Genomic DNA, 15,988 nt, shown 5'->3' with positions numbered 1-15,988 from the left:
CATTTACTGCCATGCCAACTCCGTAGCCGGTATCCTGGCCCGAAGCAACACCCTCCACCGGCTAGCCATTCGCGACGCCCACCGACGTTCATTACAAGCCAGGGCACCCGCCGGGCCTTGGGCATATGTGGATGAAGAGGTATTAATACACGGTCAACAACCCGCTCGAGGGAACACTGCTTTGATAAAAATGGGATGGGAGTTGTATCATTCAATCACTCTTCTATATCTGTCGGGTGCCCGCTACGGCAACCGGTAATGTTGCCGTTAATCATACTGCATAAGTCGTACTTCCTGCTGGCCACAAAGTAAAATAAAACAAACAGCCATTTGGTGATCGAGAGTGAACCGGTTCAAAGTGTGTTCCAGTGCTCACAGCGCCACCTCGACTCCAACGGCGGGACTGTCAATGAATGCTTCTTTGAATAACTTCCCTAGTTCGCTTCGACAGGATATCGATGTCAAGCTCTCTCGCTCCCAACTACCTGGGCTGCGTTTACGATTGCGTGCGCAGTCCCGAATCTCGCTCTTTGTCTCGTATCAAGTCCGCCCGATGCTCATATAAAATGCACACCATCCCCATCATCGACGGTATCAGATCGCCTGACTGGAGGCTGGAGGGGTAGGCATCCAAGAGCCGCCTGTCCCGCTCCCAGGCAGTCAGCAAGCCAAGAGGCGTGATCAGTATGACCTGTTACCGGCCCGCCTCTGCTTCAAGTATTCGTGGGCTATAGAAGGCCCACTCCTTCCGGCGATACTTAGAGTCCCCTAGTCGATCTTTGCGCTCGCGAGGCTGCGTGCTGTCGGATTGGCGATATTATTGACTTGTGGGACCACTGTGCGCTTGTACTTGCTCTGCTTGCGGAGTCGCTTCCTCGCAACCATGACAGGAACTGAACTCTTAGTAACGAGATAGTTGGAAAAGGAGCCTAGAATGACACTGAGAAGGAGAAAGAGAGTGTTAGTAGATAGTCCTGCTTGTCAAGAGTGGCGCGCAAGGTTGAGGGGCTCGCCAAGAATCGTCGGTCAAGCACACTTACCCTTTCAGGGCACTCCGCCCGCGGCTGCCGAGGATGACCAGCGTGGGGCTGACGAGGTCGATGACCTCGGTGATCAGGTGTTTGGGGTTTTTGCAATGCAGCACCTCAACAATCACTCGGACCTGCAGCCTAGTCTTGCGGAGTAGCCTCGTGACCCTTTCAGTGATATCGACGATGGCCCGTTCACGCTCCTCCTCTGCCTTGCTCTTGTCTTTTGTAGAAGGGGCTGGCGACCCTGACGCCTCGCCCGTGCCGCTCCCGCTCCCACCGATATCGAACGATCTCACCAATGGCGAGCCCCGGAGCGGCAGTAGTGACGAACCCCCTCCAACGCCGCCCAAAACCATAGAAGGCTTGAAGTTGGCGACGGCGTGAATGGCCGACGCCTGCTCCTTCATCGCCTTAGGATCGTCTGGCACCTGGCTGTTGTCTCCCCCACCAATGCCTATCTCCTCGTCCACGCAGTAGAGTGCCAGCAATGTGTCGCCGTCGCGCAGGACAGTCCCGATAGTCCATTCCATGGCATGTGTCGACTCCTCGCTGAGATCGCTTGCCACGAGATACTTCTTCAGCCGACGGTGTTCGTTTTCGGCATCCTGCGCCACCTTGGCATAGTCGCCCCGGTAGATGATCCGGATGGCCCGATGGGACTCTGGTGAGTCTATCACCGGCGTCATGGTAAGGCTAAGCTTCTGTGCCCGCTTAATGTCGCTGAAGTCGGCCTCAGTGTCCGAATCCATGGGCGTGCGGGTGCCGGAGCCGGACGAGTTGAAGTCAAAGCTGGTGACGGGGTGGATGCCCGGTTTGATCTGCTTCCCCCGCCCGCCCGCCGGGTTCGTCACCGTGATCTCAGGCTCATCCAACAGAGACCTATACTGATGCGCAGGGCGAGATGCCGCCACTTGAATACCTGTTTTTTTTTTTTGGAATGTGTCAGTTATTTCTACTGCCCCGCTGAGGCATCTGAAGCACCGGCGGTGCCGATGGGAGGTTAAGGAGGGCTCACGCTCTTCCTCAGCCGCGGCAAGCAAACTCTGCGAAGCCTTCTGTTTTGGAGGCTCGAGTCCGGGGCTCTTGATGCTACTGTTGTCGCTGCCGTCAAAGTTCCTCCTAGCTTTGCGTCCACGGCCACCCTCTTCGTCTGACGTGTTTCCCTGGTCCTCATCGCTGCTTTCCTCGGGCAGAATTTCGCCATCGGGGCTAACATAATCCTTTGCAAGCCGACCCGAGCCAGTAGCGTCGTCTGAGCGTTTCCTCTGCGAGAGGACTGCAAGACTGCCCCCAGATCTCGCCAGGTTGGCGTCCGACAGCCTGCGATAGGCGTTGTGCATGTCTAGATTTTGCGTATCGTCGACCAGCGACCTCCCGGCTGGGCTCAGGTGCCTACCCGAGAGCAGGATGCCGGGGGACTGCGAGCGCATGCCCAGGCGGCTATGCGGCGACTTGGACTTTGACGACTTGGACGGCTTTGGTGGGTGCGCAGACGGACCAATGGTCGGGTAGGGCCGGCCCCGGTCGCCCGGGATCGAGAGATTCCCCACGTCCCCGCCACGCATCACCTCGGACATGACGCTCCGCTTGCCACCCTGCGTGACCCGCTTCGGGAGGGCTTGGCCAGCGTGGTTCGTGATGATACCCGAGAACTGGTAGCCCGCCGTGGGGTCGGCAGACCCCAGTGCCGATGACCGAGGCCCGAACTCTGCCGGCTTGGACGCCGCATCCGAGAAGCTGCGCGGGTGCTGAAGGCTGGGGACGCTGATGGAGTGCGCCCGAGGGCTCGAGAGTGGCGACGTCTGCGCACTAGCGGACGGCTTGGCCGTGAGGGGAGGGCTGTCGGGGTCGAGCATGCTCCGGACCGGCCTGGGCGCGACCGGAGGGGCGTCGAAGTCGAGCATGCTCCTCACCGGGACGATCTGGGCGGGTCGAGGGCGGGGACTTGGGCGAGGGCTGTTGCGCACGCCAGCGGCGTGGCTAGATCCCGAGGGCGAAGGCTCGTCGTAATGCAGCATGCTGCGCACCGGGGATCGAGGGCCCGTCGAGTAAGGTGACGGTGAACGGCCGCTGACCGAGGCGGGGCCTCTGTGTCTGGCAGCCGCCGAGGATCCCTCGAGGAGCGCCAAAACCTCGCGGCGCTCCTCATCGAGCATCGCCTCCATGCTCATAGGTTGGGCCATTTTGCCGATTGGGAGCGCCTTCGCTGGGAACCTGGCGTTTTTACCGAGACGGCAGCGAGCCGAGTTCCAAGGCCAACCAAGGCCGCGACGCGGGACGAGCGACGCGCTCCAGCCAGAGCCAAGCTTTGGGGCGATGTCTAAAGCCGCAAACAGGGCGAGATATGGTCGCGTGCTAGGTAGGCAGTTGGTGCGAGTCTGCGATCGAGCGGCAGCTTTGGGTGATTAACTGGTGCTGAGGTGGGGGGGTTGCTCGGTTGTGCTGCCCGTGCTTCGTCTGTAAGATGCAGTGAGTGCTGCAGTACGGATGCCCAGATAGGCGCTGAGGCGGAAAGGTTATTGAGCACACAGGTAGAGAGACCTGAGGGGGTGCCGGGTTCTAACGGGGGATGATGGTCGGACGCTGCAGGGCGATGTCGAGGATTTCTTGGAGCAGAAATAGCATCGTGTGATGGCAGGGAATACGGGGCCCTAAGAGTTGCGTTTGGCGGCTGTCTTTTAGAGCATAGCGGAGCCCAGAAGCGCCCTCCTGTTTCGTGCAGTAGAGGCCTCCGTTTCCCTGTGGCGCGGGCAGGTGGTGGGTGACTGTTTCCAAATCGTCTGCCAAGACAAACGGCCGCGTATGAGGGCAGCGCCGAGGATGGACGGGGCGAGCGCTCGGCTGCCACTACCAAAAGGGAAGCGGTTGGAAGAGTGAGGAAGGAAGCGCGCGGCGGACGAGAGCCTGGGCGGTCTCCCCAGCAGGGACTGACTCGCAAAAGTAGCGTGGCGAGGAATTGAAGGGGGACAAGATTAGAGTATTAAAGCGTCTCTTGTTGCGTTGCGCAGAGTACAAGGTGTTGCTGACGATGATGCGATCAAGAGGAGCGACCCAACGAATTTTGTGTTTTTTTTTTCTCCCTTCCTGGGGCAGCTCCCCCAAGGTTCAGCTAGGGTCTTTTTCTTTTTTTGCTTTGCGCACCCCAGCAGCGTTCCTGAACCTTAGCACAGCGGGGCAACCAACCCATGGGAGTGGGGATTGTGGGCGATTTTGAAGGACCAGACCCCTTCCTTCGCTGCCCAACAATGGGTCGCCTGCCCAATCAATGATGAATTGACGAAGTCGAGCCGGAGGCTGGAGCTGCCGACTTTTAGTGATGATATGGGGCAATTGCATTTGGAAAATGATCCGGACTTCGACTTGTCACCCACACCTTCTGCTTCCTCTCATCTGTGTAGCCCTGGGCTTTCCTTGTCTGTCAGCGGGATCTTCGTCTCCTTCCGTTGATAGATACTGCGGCGTACCTGGTAGGCCCAGGGGCTGTCTTATCTCTCGACAATGATATACGCCCATCTGGCCACGTGCAAGATGGCTCGGGCAGGCCGGTGAGGGTTTGGTGTGGCACACAATGCTTTGCGGTGCAGCGCGTCCAGCCATCCAAGCTCACACCGCTGTGAGAGTGAGAGAGCAACACACCGCACAGTGGGGTGGTAATTGTTCGTGTCCTTTCCGTCATGATTGACCAGCAGCTGTCATCCCACGTGGAGGGAAACGAAACACGCGAGCATCGCACTTGGACGCTCCATGCGTTTTCATCCAGGTTCATGTTGGAGAAACGTCGATGTTGGTTCGGGTTGTTTATACACACATCTCGTTGGTGTCATATTTGTACATTCGCCCAATGCGCGCCAAGGCCGGTTCATAATTCGTCCGCCAAGGCGATCCCCTCCTAGGCCTCCAACATTGTATCCTTCCTTATCGTCTCCTCATGACAGCAGCGATATTTGCTCTCGCCGTGGTGCCCAACCTGTGGACCATCAGCCGCCTATCCCAGAGCGACGACTTTCCCTCAACAATTCCAACAATCTCCTCGGCGATGCGGTGCGCGAGCTGAGTCCTCCCGCTACCCTTGGATTGCTTCTTCCTGACCAACTCCAGGATCCACTGGAACGCCACCCTGCGGCGCTGCCGGATCGATAGGGGGAAGGGGACGGGTGAGCTGGCACCACCTCCTGCGAGACCCGAGAAGTTGCGAATCTTGATCAGGGGGGCGACCGAGTCGATGGCCAGCGTCAGGTACGTGATGGGATCCAGCGGCAGGTGCGAGGCTGGCGGGGCGCCCGGCAGAAGGGCCCGCGCCGGATTGAGCTTGGGTGCGGGCATGGTCCGGAGAAAGTTCAGCACCATGGCCATATCCTATACGCAACGCAAAATGCATACGTTTTTAGTAGACCGTCCTGCCTAGACCGGGGGTGCCGCCGGGCGTCAACGAAGAACTGGCCACATGGTTCTTACCCTCTGTGCCTTGCTCTTTTTCCCATCCTTCATCAGAAGGTTTGTGATCTGCTCCAGGACCGGGTGGTAGCGGTGCTTGAGATGCATCCCGCTGGGGATCGGGACCTCTGGGACGCCGTACTTGTGGCCAACCTGGGCCGAGTCGAAGGATTCGACGCCGTACGAGATGCGCTCCAGTTGCCGCAGGGCCTCCTCGTTGGCCACGATGTCTCCTTCGTCCCCCTTTTCTTCCGTGATCGCCTTGCCCGCCTTCAACGAGGACAGCGCAACATCGAGGTCATGTAGTGGTATTACCGGGGCCGGCTCACTGGGAGCCGGTGCACCGGAGGGCGGAGCAGTGGCAGACGGGGGCGGGGGGCCGGGAGGCTGGCCGTCGGCCGGTGGTGTCGGGGGCACTGTCGGCGCATCGATGGAGTATGGCCGGGCCAAGGCCAGGGCTCTCGGGGCCTGCCAAGGCGGCGGCGCGGCTGGCCTCCTGGGACGGAGGGCGAGGGCTCTGCACGAGGCCAAGATGTTTAACCTCGGCGGCATCTCTGTGTCGTGCGGGGTTCTCTCAAGGGACCATGGGTGGCGGCGGGTGAGTTCGGCGCGCTCCTGGACGCAACAACCTGGAGTCGCCAAATTTTCCCGTCGCCATTTCCGACGCCTAGCGTCGACTCGGTTCCCCGCAGAGAACTGGCGACTCACGTGAGGGGCCGGATTGATGTATCCCATTGGATCGAGCACTTGGAGCTAATGTGGGTCATGGCTGCGAACTTGAATGGATCGTCTTCTCCACACAACTAGAAGAATCCATTGTGAAGCTACTATCACGGCTCAGCCGTTACCCAACTCGTTAGTGTTGCCTATTTATTACCTTTGAGAATTGCCACACTACCAAGATCCCAACTGCCCTTGCGGTTGTCGATAGATGGCGCGCCGATCCTCAGAAAGGGCCTGGCACTGGTCAACGCGCAGGCTGGGTCATGTGCCCGCACTTGCTGCCCATCACCTCGCCGAGATGCTCTCCCCGGGGCTTGCTCGACCGGGGCCGCTCGGCTGGAGCCCGAGGGTGCCACTGCACGATGCAAGCTGCACCAACCACCCCAGCAGGGCAGTTGCAACATGGCAGTCGCGAGCTGGCTGGCGCCGGCCGGATGACCAGAGTCGGCAGTCCCCATGCAAAAGGCGATCCCTCTCTGTCCGTGGACTGGACTGCCACTGCCGTCGGTGCGTCGTCCCCTATCTGCCAAGTCCAGCCCGGCAGGTGTGAGGGTGTGGCCGGACGGGTGGGGTATGACACTAGCACCAAGGGGTTGTGGTCAAGGAGCTGTGGTGGGTGCGTGTGGGAGTGATGTGCGTGGACTGCCGCCTGCGTTTCTTCCAGCTCATGGCTCCGCTATGACGGCCGTAAACCCAGGCTCAGACTCCTCCTACATCTTTGCACTTCATCATGCCGGACTCCCTGGCTATATTCCGCTCGTCCTCGGCGCTATTACCTCTGCTGCAGGCAAGTCTGGGCCAAGGCGTCTCGACGAAGCTCTGCAGAATGCGCTTCGCCTGATGGCAACCGCTCCCTTTCATTGGAGAAGGGGCAGCCCATCTCCTCGTCGCTTTGTCCATCGGGAGCCGAGCGGCGGCGCCCATCAGGAAACACGTATGCGAGCAAAAACCTGCTCCCGGCACCACACCGACAGTGATCGCCTCACGCGAGGGCGTCAACGACACGTCGACCTGGCTCCTTTGCCCGCCCCTCCATCCTGGGCCCCTTGCTCTTTTTGGCAGGCAACAATCAAACAGCCCTCCGGCCAGCCAGGTGGCGCCTCCGTGGTTGCGAATGCAACCGGGGCAGCACGAGAGAGGTCAAGCAAAGCGAACCAAGTCCCCTTTCCAGCGTGTCACTTTGTTGCACTAAAGTTTGTCCCCCGGCGGTCCACCGATCATTTTAGTCCCGCGAAATTTGAGGCTAGAAGGTGCACGAGGGTGCCGGGAAACGAGCCTCTCAGCTGAGGGCCGATCCATGGGGCCCAGGGGTGTTAGTGCAGCCCCCTTCCAGCCATCGCATCCACCCCGGTATCAAGTTGGCTTGCGAACCCCACGCGCCGCCCACGCCCTCTCCTTCCACACTTCATCTCTGTGCCATATCTTCCCATGAGTTATTATTCACCGTGCATCATCAGGGCGGCATGCAGAGAATGCAAGAACGTGGCAAAGATCGTGGGGGGTTCTCTGCAGTGAAGGTAAAAAAGAACACCACTTCAATTTGATAAGAAAGGTGCTTCAAGTCAAGGAGAAGACGAGTAAGGAAGGACATGATTAGGACTCTGTGAGAAAGAAAATGATAAGAAAAAAAAAAGAAGAAAAAAATGACAAAGAAGAAACATTCCTCGTTACGCCGAGCCTGTTGTTTTGTTTTCCCTCAGTCGCCGCGTGGCGAGTTCCCAAAGTTGCCTTTTCTGTCCAACGCCATCATAGGGTTATAGTACAAGGAAGATTGACGCGAGAAAGCCGAGTCCGCGGAGAGTTCTGTTGGCGGAGAAGAGGGATTTCATCCAAGCCCCCTCTCCTCCTCTCGCGTCTTACAACATCATCGCCTCCGCTGGCCAGACGGGGAGGGGCAAGGAGGGAGAGCAGGGAAGTGCTGTTGGGACGGCTCTTTCTGCCCATTACCGACCTCCAGCCCTCTCTCCATTTCACCGTGTGCTGTCTGCCCGTCCTTTCTGGTTCTGTTTTTGTTTGCCGGGGGTCTGGGTCTGGGTCTGGGGTCCCCCGCCTTGCCGATCGCCAAAAGACCCGCCCGTATCTTTTGTTACCGCTGGCGTTTTCGTTTTTTTTTTGTGTTTTTTTGTTGCGCTTCTCGTTTTGCTGGGCGTGGTGCGCCCCCTCGTGATTTACCACCCTGTCGACGACGGCGAGCTCGTTGGGGTCGTCAGCCAGGTGTAGGCGACCTCGGCCGCGTCCTCCCTGGCGTTGTTGATGTTCTTGCCGTCGTACCAGAACCGGGCCGCGTGCGTCGACCCGTGGACAATTACGCTGCTGGACCAGGCCGTGCGACCGCCTGTTTGTTGCGACAAGACGTTGGGTGGTCAGCTTTGGCTTTCTTCACTGTTGGGGTGGAAGTTCCACACCACTCCCGTCCTGACGCGAGGTGTCGCAACCCGCAACCGCAGCCCCCTGCCATCTGGGATGGAACCCCAAGGGGATTGCTGCGCTCGGCGGGCCTTCGATTCCCCCCCACGCGGTTCCGCTTACCTCTTCTGTCGGAAGAAAGCTGGTACTTGGGGGCGATGATTTGGTATTCTCTGCAGGCATCTGTCCAAAAGCCGTGTTAGTGTCTGGTACCCCCTCCATGTATCGTGGGGCAACGATCCACCATCAAAAGAGAAACTCACCTTCAAGCCTCGACTGCCACGTCGGTGTCTGGGGCACATCCAGCTGCTTGGGGTTCGACGCAGAAGGCATCTTGTTTGAGAAGGCTGGGTGGGGAGAGAAGAAGGTAAGGAGGCAGTGACTGGTTCCAGTGGTTCGTTCTTCTTGGGGAGAGCGGGCGCCCTTTAAGAAGGGATGGGTGTGCAGGGGCAGGAGACGCCGGCGTGGATGCAGAACGGTGTGCGTGCGCGTGCGCGTGCCCGGTGCGGCGCGGCGAGGTGTTTTAGGGCTCTTTTTTTCTTCTCCTTCTCGCCCCCTTGTTTGTTTTATCGAAAAAAGAAAGAAAAAAGAAAGAAAAAATTAAGTTTGATGTGCGTGCGCAGCAGGCCGACGCTGGATTTCAACCGGCCGCTAAGATGGTTCGACCGGGGAGGCTAGAAGGTTTATAGCGCGGTCAGAGGACCAAGGCGGAGGCGGGCTAAATCGACAGGACGGGAAAAGCCGTGATAGGTACGTGGGAGAATGGGCTCGAGGAGTGTTCGATCCATGCGTCTGGGATGGTGTATGCAGGGTTGCTAACCAGGATGGCTTGATCGGAGGGGGAGATCAAGCGGTGTTCTGGGGAGTGGCAGGGGGAAGAGCGGAGCGCCCTTTTATATCCCACGAGGGGGGGAGGGCAAGACAAGCAAAAGGCCCAGAAGCCAGACACCACGCACACACACACACACACACAAACGCACGCAGATAGGAACCCAATGGGAGCCGGACCAGAGGCGGAAGGGTGCGGGGCTACTGCTCGGGCTGCTCCCGAGCCAAAGGGCTCCAGAACGATGTGGCAGTCAGAGATTTGACTAGCCGGGGTTGCGTCACTGACGGCCCAAGGGAGACAAGACGGACGGGGCGCCGGGAGGAGGAGGAGGAGGAGGCCCGTTCTCTTGGTCCAACGTTTGGGTCCGGCTGTGGGCTCCTGGGTTCCGGCTGCTCGCGCCCCTGACGGACGGCCGGGCGAGGGCAGTTGGGAGAGGTACGGGAGAGCGCAGCAGCAGCCGCGGACAGTGAGAGAATGATCCGGTCTTTCAGACGGCCAAGTACCTGGCAGGCATATCGAAAGGATCGACCAGAGCAGGATGCGAAAGAGGTACCTAGGGCGACCGATGTAGGTAGGTATGTATTAGTACATTTCTGCTCCGTTGTTTTTTATTCGCTCCGCCCTTTTGTCAGTTTTTTCTTTTCTCCTCTTTGCGTTAAGGCTTCCGCTAATCTCTCCCTCATCCTTTCTTTTTTTTTCTCACTTATTGCTTTTCTTTCCTACACCCACCCCTTCCTCTTTTCCGACAAACAACGTGTCCGTCCATCCTTTCCCGTTCCGCTTGCTTGTCTCCGCTGTGTGGTATTTATACGCCCCAGAATCTTGCGCTTGGCTCACTCCCCCCTACATCACCATCCCATGACCTCGGCCGGCCGGACCCTTGCACGCCCAGTGCCTGTCCCGGTCTCTTTCCCCCAGCCCGATCAGGCAATTGGTGCACCTTTGGTGTGCGTTTGGGACGGCACCCGGTGTGCAGCACAATGCCCCAGGCAAGCACCGAGGGTCTGCCCGATCCCTAGCGTGGTCGAAGGGGTCATCATGGCCCGGCGATGGCCTGCGGGAAGATCATGTCCCAGGTCTCTTACACCACAAGCGGTAAAGGCTTGCGAGGAGAAGCGGAAAGCAATGCGGCGGCACACAGCCAGGGAGGTGACATGAAAGATGGGGGAAAAAAGGTGAAAAAAGGTGAAAAAACAATAACCATTTGTCCCACTCCACGTTCCCGACCGATCAATCAATCACATCTTGATCCGCCTTCTCCCGCCTGATGGACAGCTAAGGTTTTTTCTTTGCTTTTTTTTTTTAGTCTTTCTTTTTTTCTTTTTCATCTCACTGCCCTCTTTCAGCGTGGTGTCGCTCCTTAGATCCATGGAGTGCTTGCAACCAGCTTGGGTAGCATGGCCATCTACAACCATGTCGGGTCGACTCTCGGACGCAGCTATTCCCAATCTTTCCCCCCTCCTCTTTCTTTATCCGTCTCATCCTTGAGTTTCCGTCTGCCCTTTTCGACATAATTGAGGGCACACAAGTAGCAGCAAAAAGCCGGGCCCCGCCTCAAGGCCAGAACTTGGCCGCACGAGAGGAGGGTGCCTTGCATTTTCCTGGGCGTGCATAAGCCAATGGCAAACCCAGCCAGCCACGTACAGCTTTGGGTCCTTACTGCCTGTCCTCCATCAACCCCCCGCCGCTTACCACCTCACCCACCCCAAGCCCTACAGCGCCGGCTAAAGCGAAGCCCACGCAGCCCGCCCAGGTTTTCCCCGCCCCCTGCAGAGAGGGCAGACAAGGGGCGCTGTTATCTGAGCTTTGCTGCTGTATGATGTATGTGTTGAGATGCGTCATGTATAATGAATGTATGTATACCTACCCTACCCAGCAGGCCTGTACACGTCGCCCTCTGCAGGGTGTGGGTGAGGGAAGCACATGCCTGCTATCTGTCGAGCCATGTCACGAAATCCAGCTCAGTCCATGGTCGATGAGGCCCAGCGCACGCAATCCGGTACCAGACAGGGGGGTGGGAAAGCCATGCCGCTGCTCCATCTCATCCGGCACGATCGGCGACGTGGGTGCGCGGGAACAAAAAGGAAGAAGATGGAAAAAGCGATCAATGCGACTGTGCCCAAGCACCCAGGGTTTCCCAAGCCGAGCAAACCCCTCAAGCATCACCGCATGCGCTGCCGTGTCGTATGTCGCAACAAGGGGGAAAACCATGCGTCTGCAGGTTATGTTGAGTGCCGTGGTGCGTGCTTCTTCTTCTTCTTCTTCTTCTTCTCCTTCTTCTCCTTCTTCTCCTTCTTCTCCTTCTTCTCCTTCTTCTCCTTCTTCTCCTTCTTCTCCTTCTTCTCCTTCTTCTTCTTCTTCCCCGAGAGCATTATGCCGGTCGACCCGATCAAAGGACCCCTTGGGCCCCCATCTGCATGGGAACAGTACGTGATGTGATGGATGGCGATAAGGCCCGGGGCTGAGCCCCCAAAGTGCACTTTTTTTCTGCCAGAGCCAGGCCACCCAGGTTGGTTTTGCTCACTCGGTTCGGTTGGTACGTATGCATGCAGCAAACGAAACGGCTCCCAACTGGACAAACCAGCCCCTTGGGGCCCAACAACAGCACGGCACATCCTGCCGGATGTTTTGTTTTTTCCCCGTTGGCACGCAGGCGCATCACACCATCCACGTCAAAGACCGATTACATAGCAACCCAAAGTGTCCGTCTGCCTCTGAGCGTGGATTCATACCTGACAAATCCTTGGGCGAGCTTTGATCTTGTTGCTTCCATGGTTTCCAAATACCCTCTTGACCCTTCGTCCTCGGCCTTTTTGCAGACCCCGTCCGCGCACGCCGGTGGCTTGCTTCTCGACGGCCGTCCAGCGTTTCAGACGCCAAATTGGGATAGTGCCCTAGCCCGCTTACACGCCCGGGCCTTCGGGCCTTTCCCAGCCGCGACAAGCGAGAGCCATGTTTGTTTGGTTCCTGGAAAGAAAAGAAAAAAAGAAAAGCAATGCTAACTTTTGGGTCTATTCCGTTTGCTGCCTCCCGAAATGGCAGGGAAGACTTGATGTCTAGTTTGCCTCCCGGGCTCTTCCCGCCTTCATCCGAAGGTCAGTATCAAATGTTTGCATTTTTTCTTTTCCTGCCAATTCGCTCTTCAGATTGCATCTTCTTTTCTTTTTTTGTCCTCCCTTCTTGTGATGCTCGAGGCATCGGGATTTTCCCGGGTACACAGTTTCTTGTATGCTTAATTTTAAAACCCACGAGAAGGAGTACGGAGAGCTATGCACGATGGTCTTTTGTGACCTTGGCTTCTAAAGAGTGTCATTACCCGCCCAAGACCCAATAACAGTGCTGGCACCCGCTGCCACCAGAAAAAGATCTATGTGGACAAGAGATAGAGAAGGAAGGGAATTGTTCCCAAAGTTTGTACACCCCTGTACACCGCTTGCCTGCAGATGACGGCGACGCCTGGACAAAATCCTCCCTTGTTCCCTCATTCCCCTTCATCTCCCAACCACCGAGTGAGTTTCCGAAGCCGGTGTCCGTAGCCGGTATCTGTACCCATGAGCCGTCTCCATCTTCGCTCTCCCTTTTCTCTTCGCACCTCTCAGGCTGCGACGCGCCACACGATGCGACCACAGCACGCACAGAGCTCGCCGCGTTCTGGCCGAGGTGCCTCCAATGTCTCTGCTGATTCCGTAGGGGGACGCACGGCATTGGTCAAACTGGACCGCGGGAAGCACACAGGGATCGGCAAGGTGTGAACAGGCACGACAGGGCCCGGCAGAGACCCGCAGAGGGGGGGCAGGGAAACAAGGCGCTAAGGGAGAGCTCGTTTGGATGCGCGAGGCCGATAGGCTCCAAGTCTCCGGGACAAATTCTCCGCTCTTCTAAACGAGAAGAAGAGAAGGGGAAAGAGCGCGCAAGGAGGGTTGGAATCCGCTCCCGCGCGGCATTCCGCGATCTCCCTCCAGAAGGGATGGGTGCGACCCCACCCACCCCCCTTGCCCCCCCTCTCGGAGCACGCTCTAGCGTCGCCAGGGTTGGAAGCTGATTTGTTCAATGGCGGGGGGACCTGGGGGACGATGGGCAGATCCGCAGAGGCCTTGGTTTGGTCGGCTGACAGATATCACCTTTGATGGTCAGTTATACTCTCACACACAATACCCCAGAAGGCCCAAGACCGGGCTAAGGACGGCTGCTCCAGCTAATGGACCTCCCCGTCCCATGACGCGGGCTTGTCAATGCTGTGGAGTGCGGCTGGTGGCAAGCCAACCAACAGCCAAGCCAGCCATCCATCTTCTCCTCCTCGTCTCCCTTGCCAGAGTGGCTTGCACACATGGTCACCAGGGAGCTGGCTGGTCTTCGCGCTGGGCCAAAGCGCGCTTGGACCGGCCGGCTTGCTGGGAGGTCATATGGGGTGCTCTCATACACCCTGCCTCCATTTTTAGCGGGGAGAAGAAACAACGAAAAAAAAAGGGACGCGTCTCCTTGCCGTCTGGTGGGTGTGTCGCCTCAGCACAGCACGCCATGTGCACCCCCTGCAAGCCTCCCCCCCCCCCTCACCTGGCGGGCACAATCAAGGGAGCGGCATCCTGGTGGGACAGGACGGGGGGAGAGGCTCCCGGGTGCGACGCAAGCGCGGCTTTTATTCGCCCCCCCGGAACGCCGCATATGGGCAGCGAGGCGGACAGAAGAGTGGACAGGAGCACGTCGTCGATAGGGAGGATTTGCTGCTGTATTCCCATATGTTCGGTGATACAAGCTAAATGTCCGACGTCGTGTCTCCTTTGGCGTGCTGGAGGCCGGCTTCTGATGCGTTGTCCCATCGTAACGGGACCTCGAGGAAGGGGCAGGTTTTATTTTTTTATATTTTTATTTTATTTTTTGGTGATGTGGTTAGCAAACCAAGACGGTTGAATTGACCAAATCTATAGCCTCGGGCCACGCCGTCCGGTCTCTTTCCTTTTCTCCTACCCAGACTGGTGGTGCCATAGCAAAAAGAGCCGAGGGCTCGCATCCATTAACAAATTGGTACTAGCCCAGGTCTTAATAGTGCTATCCAGCAGATAATATGCGTTGCTTCTGCCACATCGTGGCGGCGATCAGGAAATCACGCGGCCACCAAGGTCACCACGGGGAGGGTGCTACCTTGGCAGCCCTGCTTGCCGCGAACCAGGGAAGAGGCCTACGAGCCTTGGCCTAGACCCGCCGCTTGAGGACCACGAGGGGGATCTTCTGACGGAGGCCGGTGTGATGCCGGCATTCCCTCCTTGGCACGCCTCTCTGCAATGCTGGCGCTTTCGAGTTATCTGCCAAGTGACATGCAGGGCCAAGGCTTAGGACCGGCGAATGTTTACCCATGCGTTGGTTACACGTGCAGAAGATTGTTGGGCAGCATGAGGTGAGGCGAGCGGCATGGCTTCCGTGGCGTTGAAAGCAGAGATGCCGGATATGGCGGCTGACTAGGCCGCCCGTACCGGCTGGCGAGCCATTGGATCTCGGGACGGACAGCTCGACTTGTCGTTGTTTCGTTGGGCACTGCAAGGGCGAGTTTGTACTTGTGTTTGTGCGCACGAGGAGTGCCGTCAGGAGCAGACAGTAACAAATGCCGGATAGATGGACATGGTTCTTTCGGCGAAATCTCTCAAGGGCCGGAAGATTTCTTCTTGTGCGTTGCTGAGCAGGTAGTTTGTTCACCCTCCACCGACGCGGGATTGTGAAACGACTGAATGATAACAGCAGCGGGCAAGAGCTGTGCCACCGGCTAAGAACCGAGAGTCGGCACCTGAGAGAAATGGAATGGATATTGGCGAATACGGCAGCGCGGGGGTACTGGCAGCTATTGGCTACACCGAGATAGGGACAACGGCTCCCGCCTCCTTTGATTCTAATGGCTATGGGGCCTACTAGCCCCTCTAAGCCTCCCTCCCTGTGGACGCAGGCTGGCCTTTGGACGCGGGACCAGGCGTGCACGGAAGCAGGTCGGGATGCAAGGAAAGAAAGCCGTTGGAGTGACAGTGACAGAGCAGGCAGCCGTCCCTGGCGTCGAGAGAAGCCGAGAGCGAGAGGAAAGATGAAAGAGGAGCCTCCTATCCACGAGGGATTTGCGTATGTGTCAGAAAAAGGGTAGGCGCAGACATATTCCTTCCCAATGGCAAGGCACGTCGGCCCAAAAGGGCGTGCCACTGCCATGACAACATCGGCAGAGAGGAATCACTCGGGAAGGATTGATAATATGGTACTATGACTTGGCCGGCGCTTGCCAGCACATCGAAGTGATGAGATAAGTAGGCACTGCGTAAGAGGCACGGAGAAGTGCAGAGCGCGGGTGGTTGTGCCCAGCGTTGTTGGCATCCCTCAGCCTAACTGAAATAGGATGAGATCATGTCCACGTCAAAACTCCCTGCGGGAGACAGCTGCGCGTTTGCTATTTTTGCTCAACGGTCTGCCCTCTGCGTGTGTGTGTGTGTGTGTGTGTGTGTGTGTGTGTGTGTGTGTGTGTGTGTGTGTGTGTGTGTGTGGTGGTGGGTGGTGGGTAAGGGGTAGGGGTAGGGGTACGGGTACGGGTACGGGT

At 57.9% G+C, this 15,988-nt stretch overlaps 5 protein-coding genes across 5 annotated transcripts; 1 reads left to right on the top strand and 4 right to left on the bottom strand.

Moving 5' to 3' along the window:
* Positions 1 to 191: 191 nt before the first annotated feature.
* Positions 192 to 4,076, bottom strand: GGTG_00546 (hypothetical protein). Its single transcript, XM_009218296.1, has 3 exons — positions 2,047 to 4,076; positions 1,041 to 1,950; positions 192 to 940 (listed from the first exon to the last, which is right to left on the bottom strand). The coding sequence occupies exons 1-3, from the start codon at positions 3,212 to 3,214 to the stop codon at positions 769 to 771; spliced, it is 2,250 nt and encodes a 749-aa protein (XP_009216560.1). The 5' UTR covers positions 3,215 to 4,076; the 3' UTR covers positions 192 to 768.
* A 660-nt stretch (positions 4,077 to 4,736) lies between these two features.
* On the bottom strand, positions 4,737 to 6,143 carry GGTG_00545 (hypothetical protein). The gene is made up of 2 exons (XM_009218295.1): positions 5,487 to 6,143; positions 4,737 to 5,387 (listed from the first exon to the last, which is right to left on the bottom strand). The coding sequence occupies exons 1-2, from the start codon at positions 6,015 to 6,017 to the stop codon at positions 4,947 to 4,949; spliced, it is 972 nt and encodes a 323-aa protein (XP_009216559.1). The 5' UTR covers positions 6,018 to 6,143; the 3' UTR covers positions 4,737 to 4,946.
* A 2,213-nt stretch (positions 6,144 to 8,356) lies between these two features.
* Positions 8,357 to 8,927, bottom strand: GGTG_00544 (hypothetical protein; the record flags this gene model as incomplete). Its single annotated transcript, XM_009218294.1, has 3 exons — positions 8,357 to 8,523; positions 8,718 to 8,777; positions 8,858 to 8,927. 3 exons carry the CDS (start codon positions 8,925 to 8,927, stop codon positions 8,357 to 8,359), a joined length of 297 nt encoding a protein of 98 aa, XP_009216558.1.
* A 2,650-nt stretch (positions 8,928 to 11,577) lies between these two features.
* GGTG_00543 (hypothetical protein) lies at positions 11,578 to 12,038 on the bottom strand (the record flags this gene model as incomplete). The annotated part of the gene is made up of 2 exons (XM_009218293.1): positions 11,578 to 11,836; positions 12,005 to 12,038. 2 exons carry the CDS (start codon positions 12,036 to 12,038, stop codon positions 11,646 to 11,648), a joined length of 225 nt encoding a protein of 74 aa, XP_009216557.1. The 3' UTR covers positions 11,578 to 11,645.
* Positions 12,039 to 14,773: 2,735 nt separating this feature from the next.
* GGTG_00542 (hypothetical protein) lies at positions 14,774 to 15,324 on the top strand (the record flags this gene model as incomplete). Its single annotated transcript, XM_009218292.1, has 2 exons — positions 14,774 to 14,815; positions 15,154 to 15,324. 2 exons carry the CDS (start codon positions 14,774 to 14,776, stop codon positions 15,322 to 15,324), a joined length of 213 nt encoding a protein of 70 aa, XP_009216556.1.
* Positions 15,325 to 15,988: the final 664 nt, after the last annotated feature.

This window comes from Gaeumannomyces tritici (assembly GCF_000145635.1).
Source record: "Gaeumannomyces tritici R3-111a-1 unplaced genomic scaffold supercont2.1, whole genome shotgun sequence".
NCBI classification, from domain to species: domain Eukaryota; kingdom Fungi; phylum Ascomycota; class Sordariomycetes; order Magnaporthales; family Magnaporthaceae; genus Gaeumannomyces; species Gaeumannomyces tritici.
The sequence above is the reverse complement of the archived record's forward strand: the minus strand, read 5'-3'. Positions and strand labels throughout refer to the sequence as shown.

What these genes read in the sequence shown, in the direction of transcription:
- GGTG_00545 (XM_009218295.1), bottom strand. Translation starts at nt 6,017, where the DNA reads ATGCCGCCGAGGTTAAACATCTTGGCCTCGTGCAGAGCCCTCGCCCTC. An exon ending in AAAAGAGCAAGGCACAGAGG is followed by an intron (nt 5,388 to 5,486) that starts GTAAGAACCATG and finishes CGTTGCGTATAG; the next exon opens with GATATGGCCATGGTGCTGAA.
- GGTG_00546 (XM_009218296.1), bottom strand. Translation starts at nt 3,214, where the DNA reads ATGGCCCAACCTATGAGCATGGAGGCGATGCTCGATGAGGAGCGCCGC. An exon ending in TGCCGCGGCTGAGGAAGAGC is followed by an intron (nt 1,951 to 2,046) that starts GTGAGCCCTCCT and finishes AAAAAAAAACAG; the next exon opens with GTATTCAAGTGGCGGCATCT. An exon ending in GGGCGGAGTGCCCTGAAAGG is followed by an intron (nt 941 to 1,040) that starts GTAAGTGTGCTT and finishes TCTCCTTCTCAG; the next exon opens with TGTCATTCTAGGCTCCTTTT.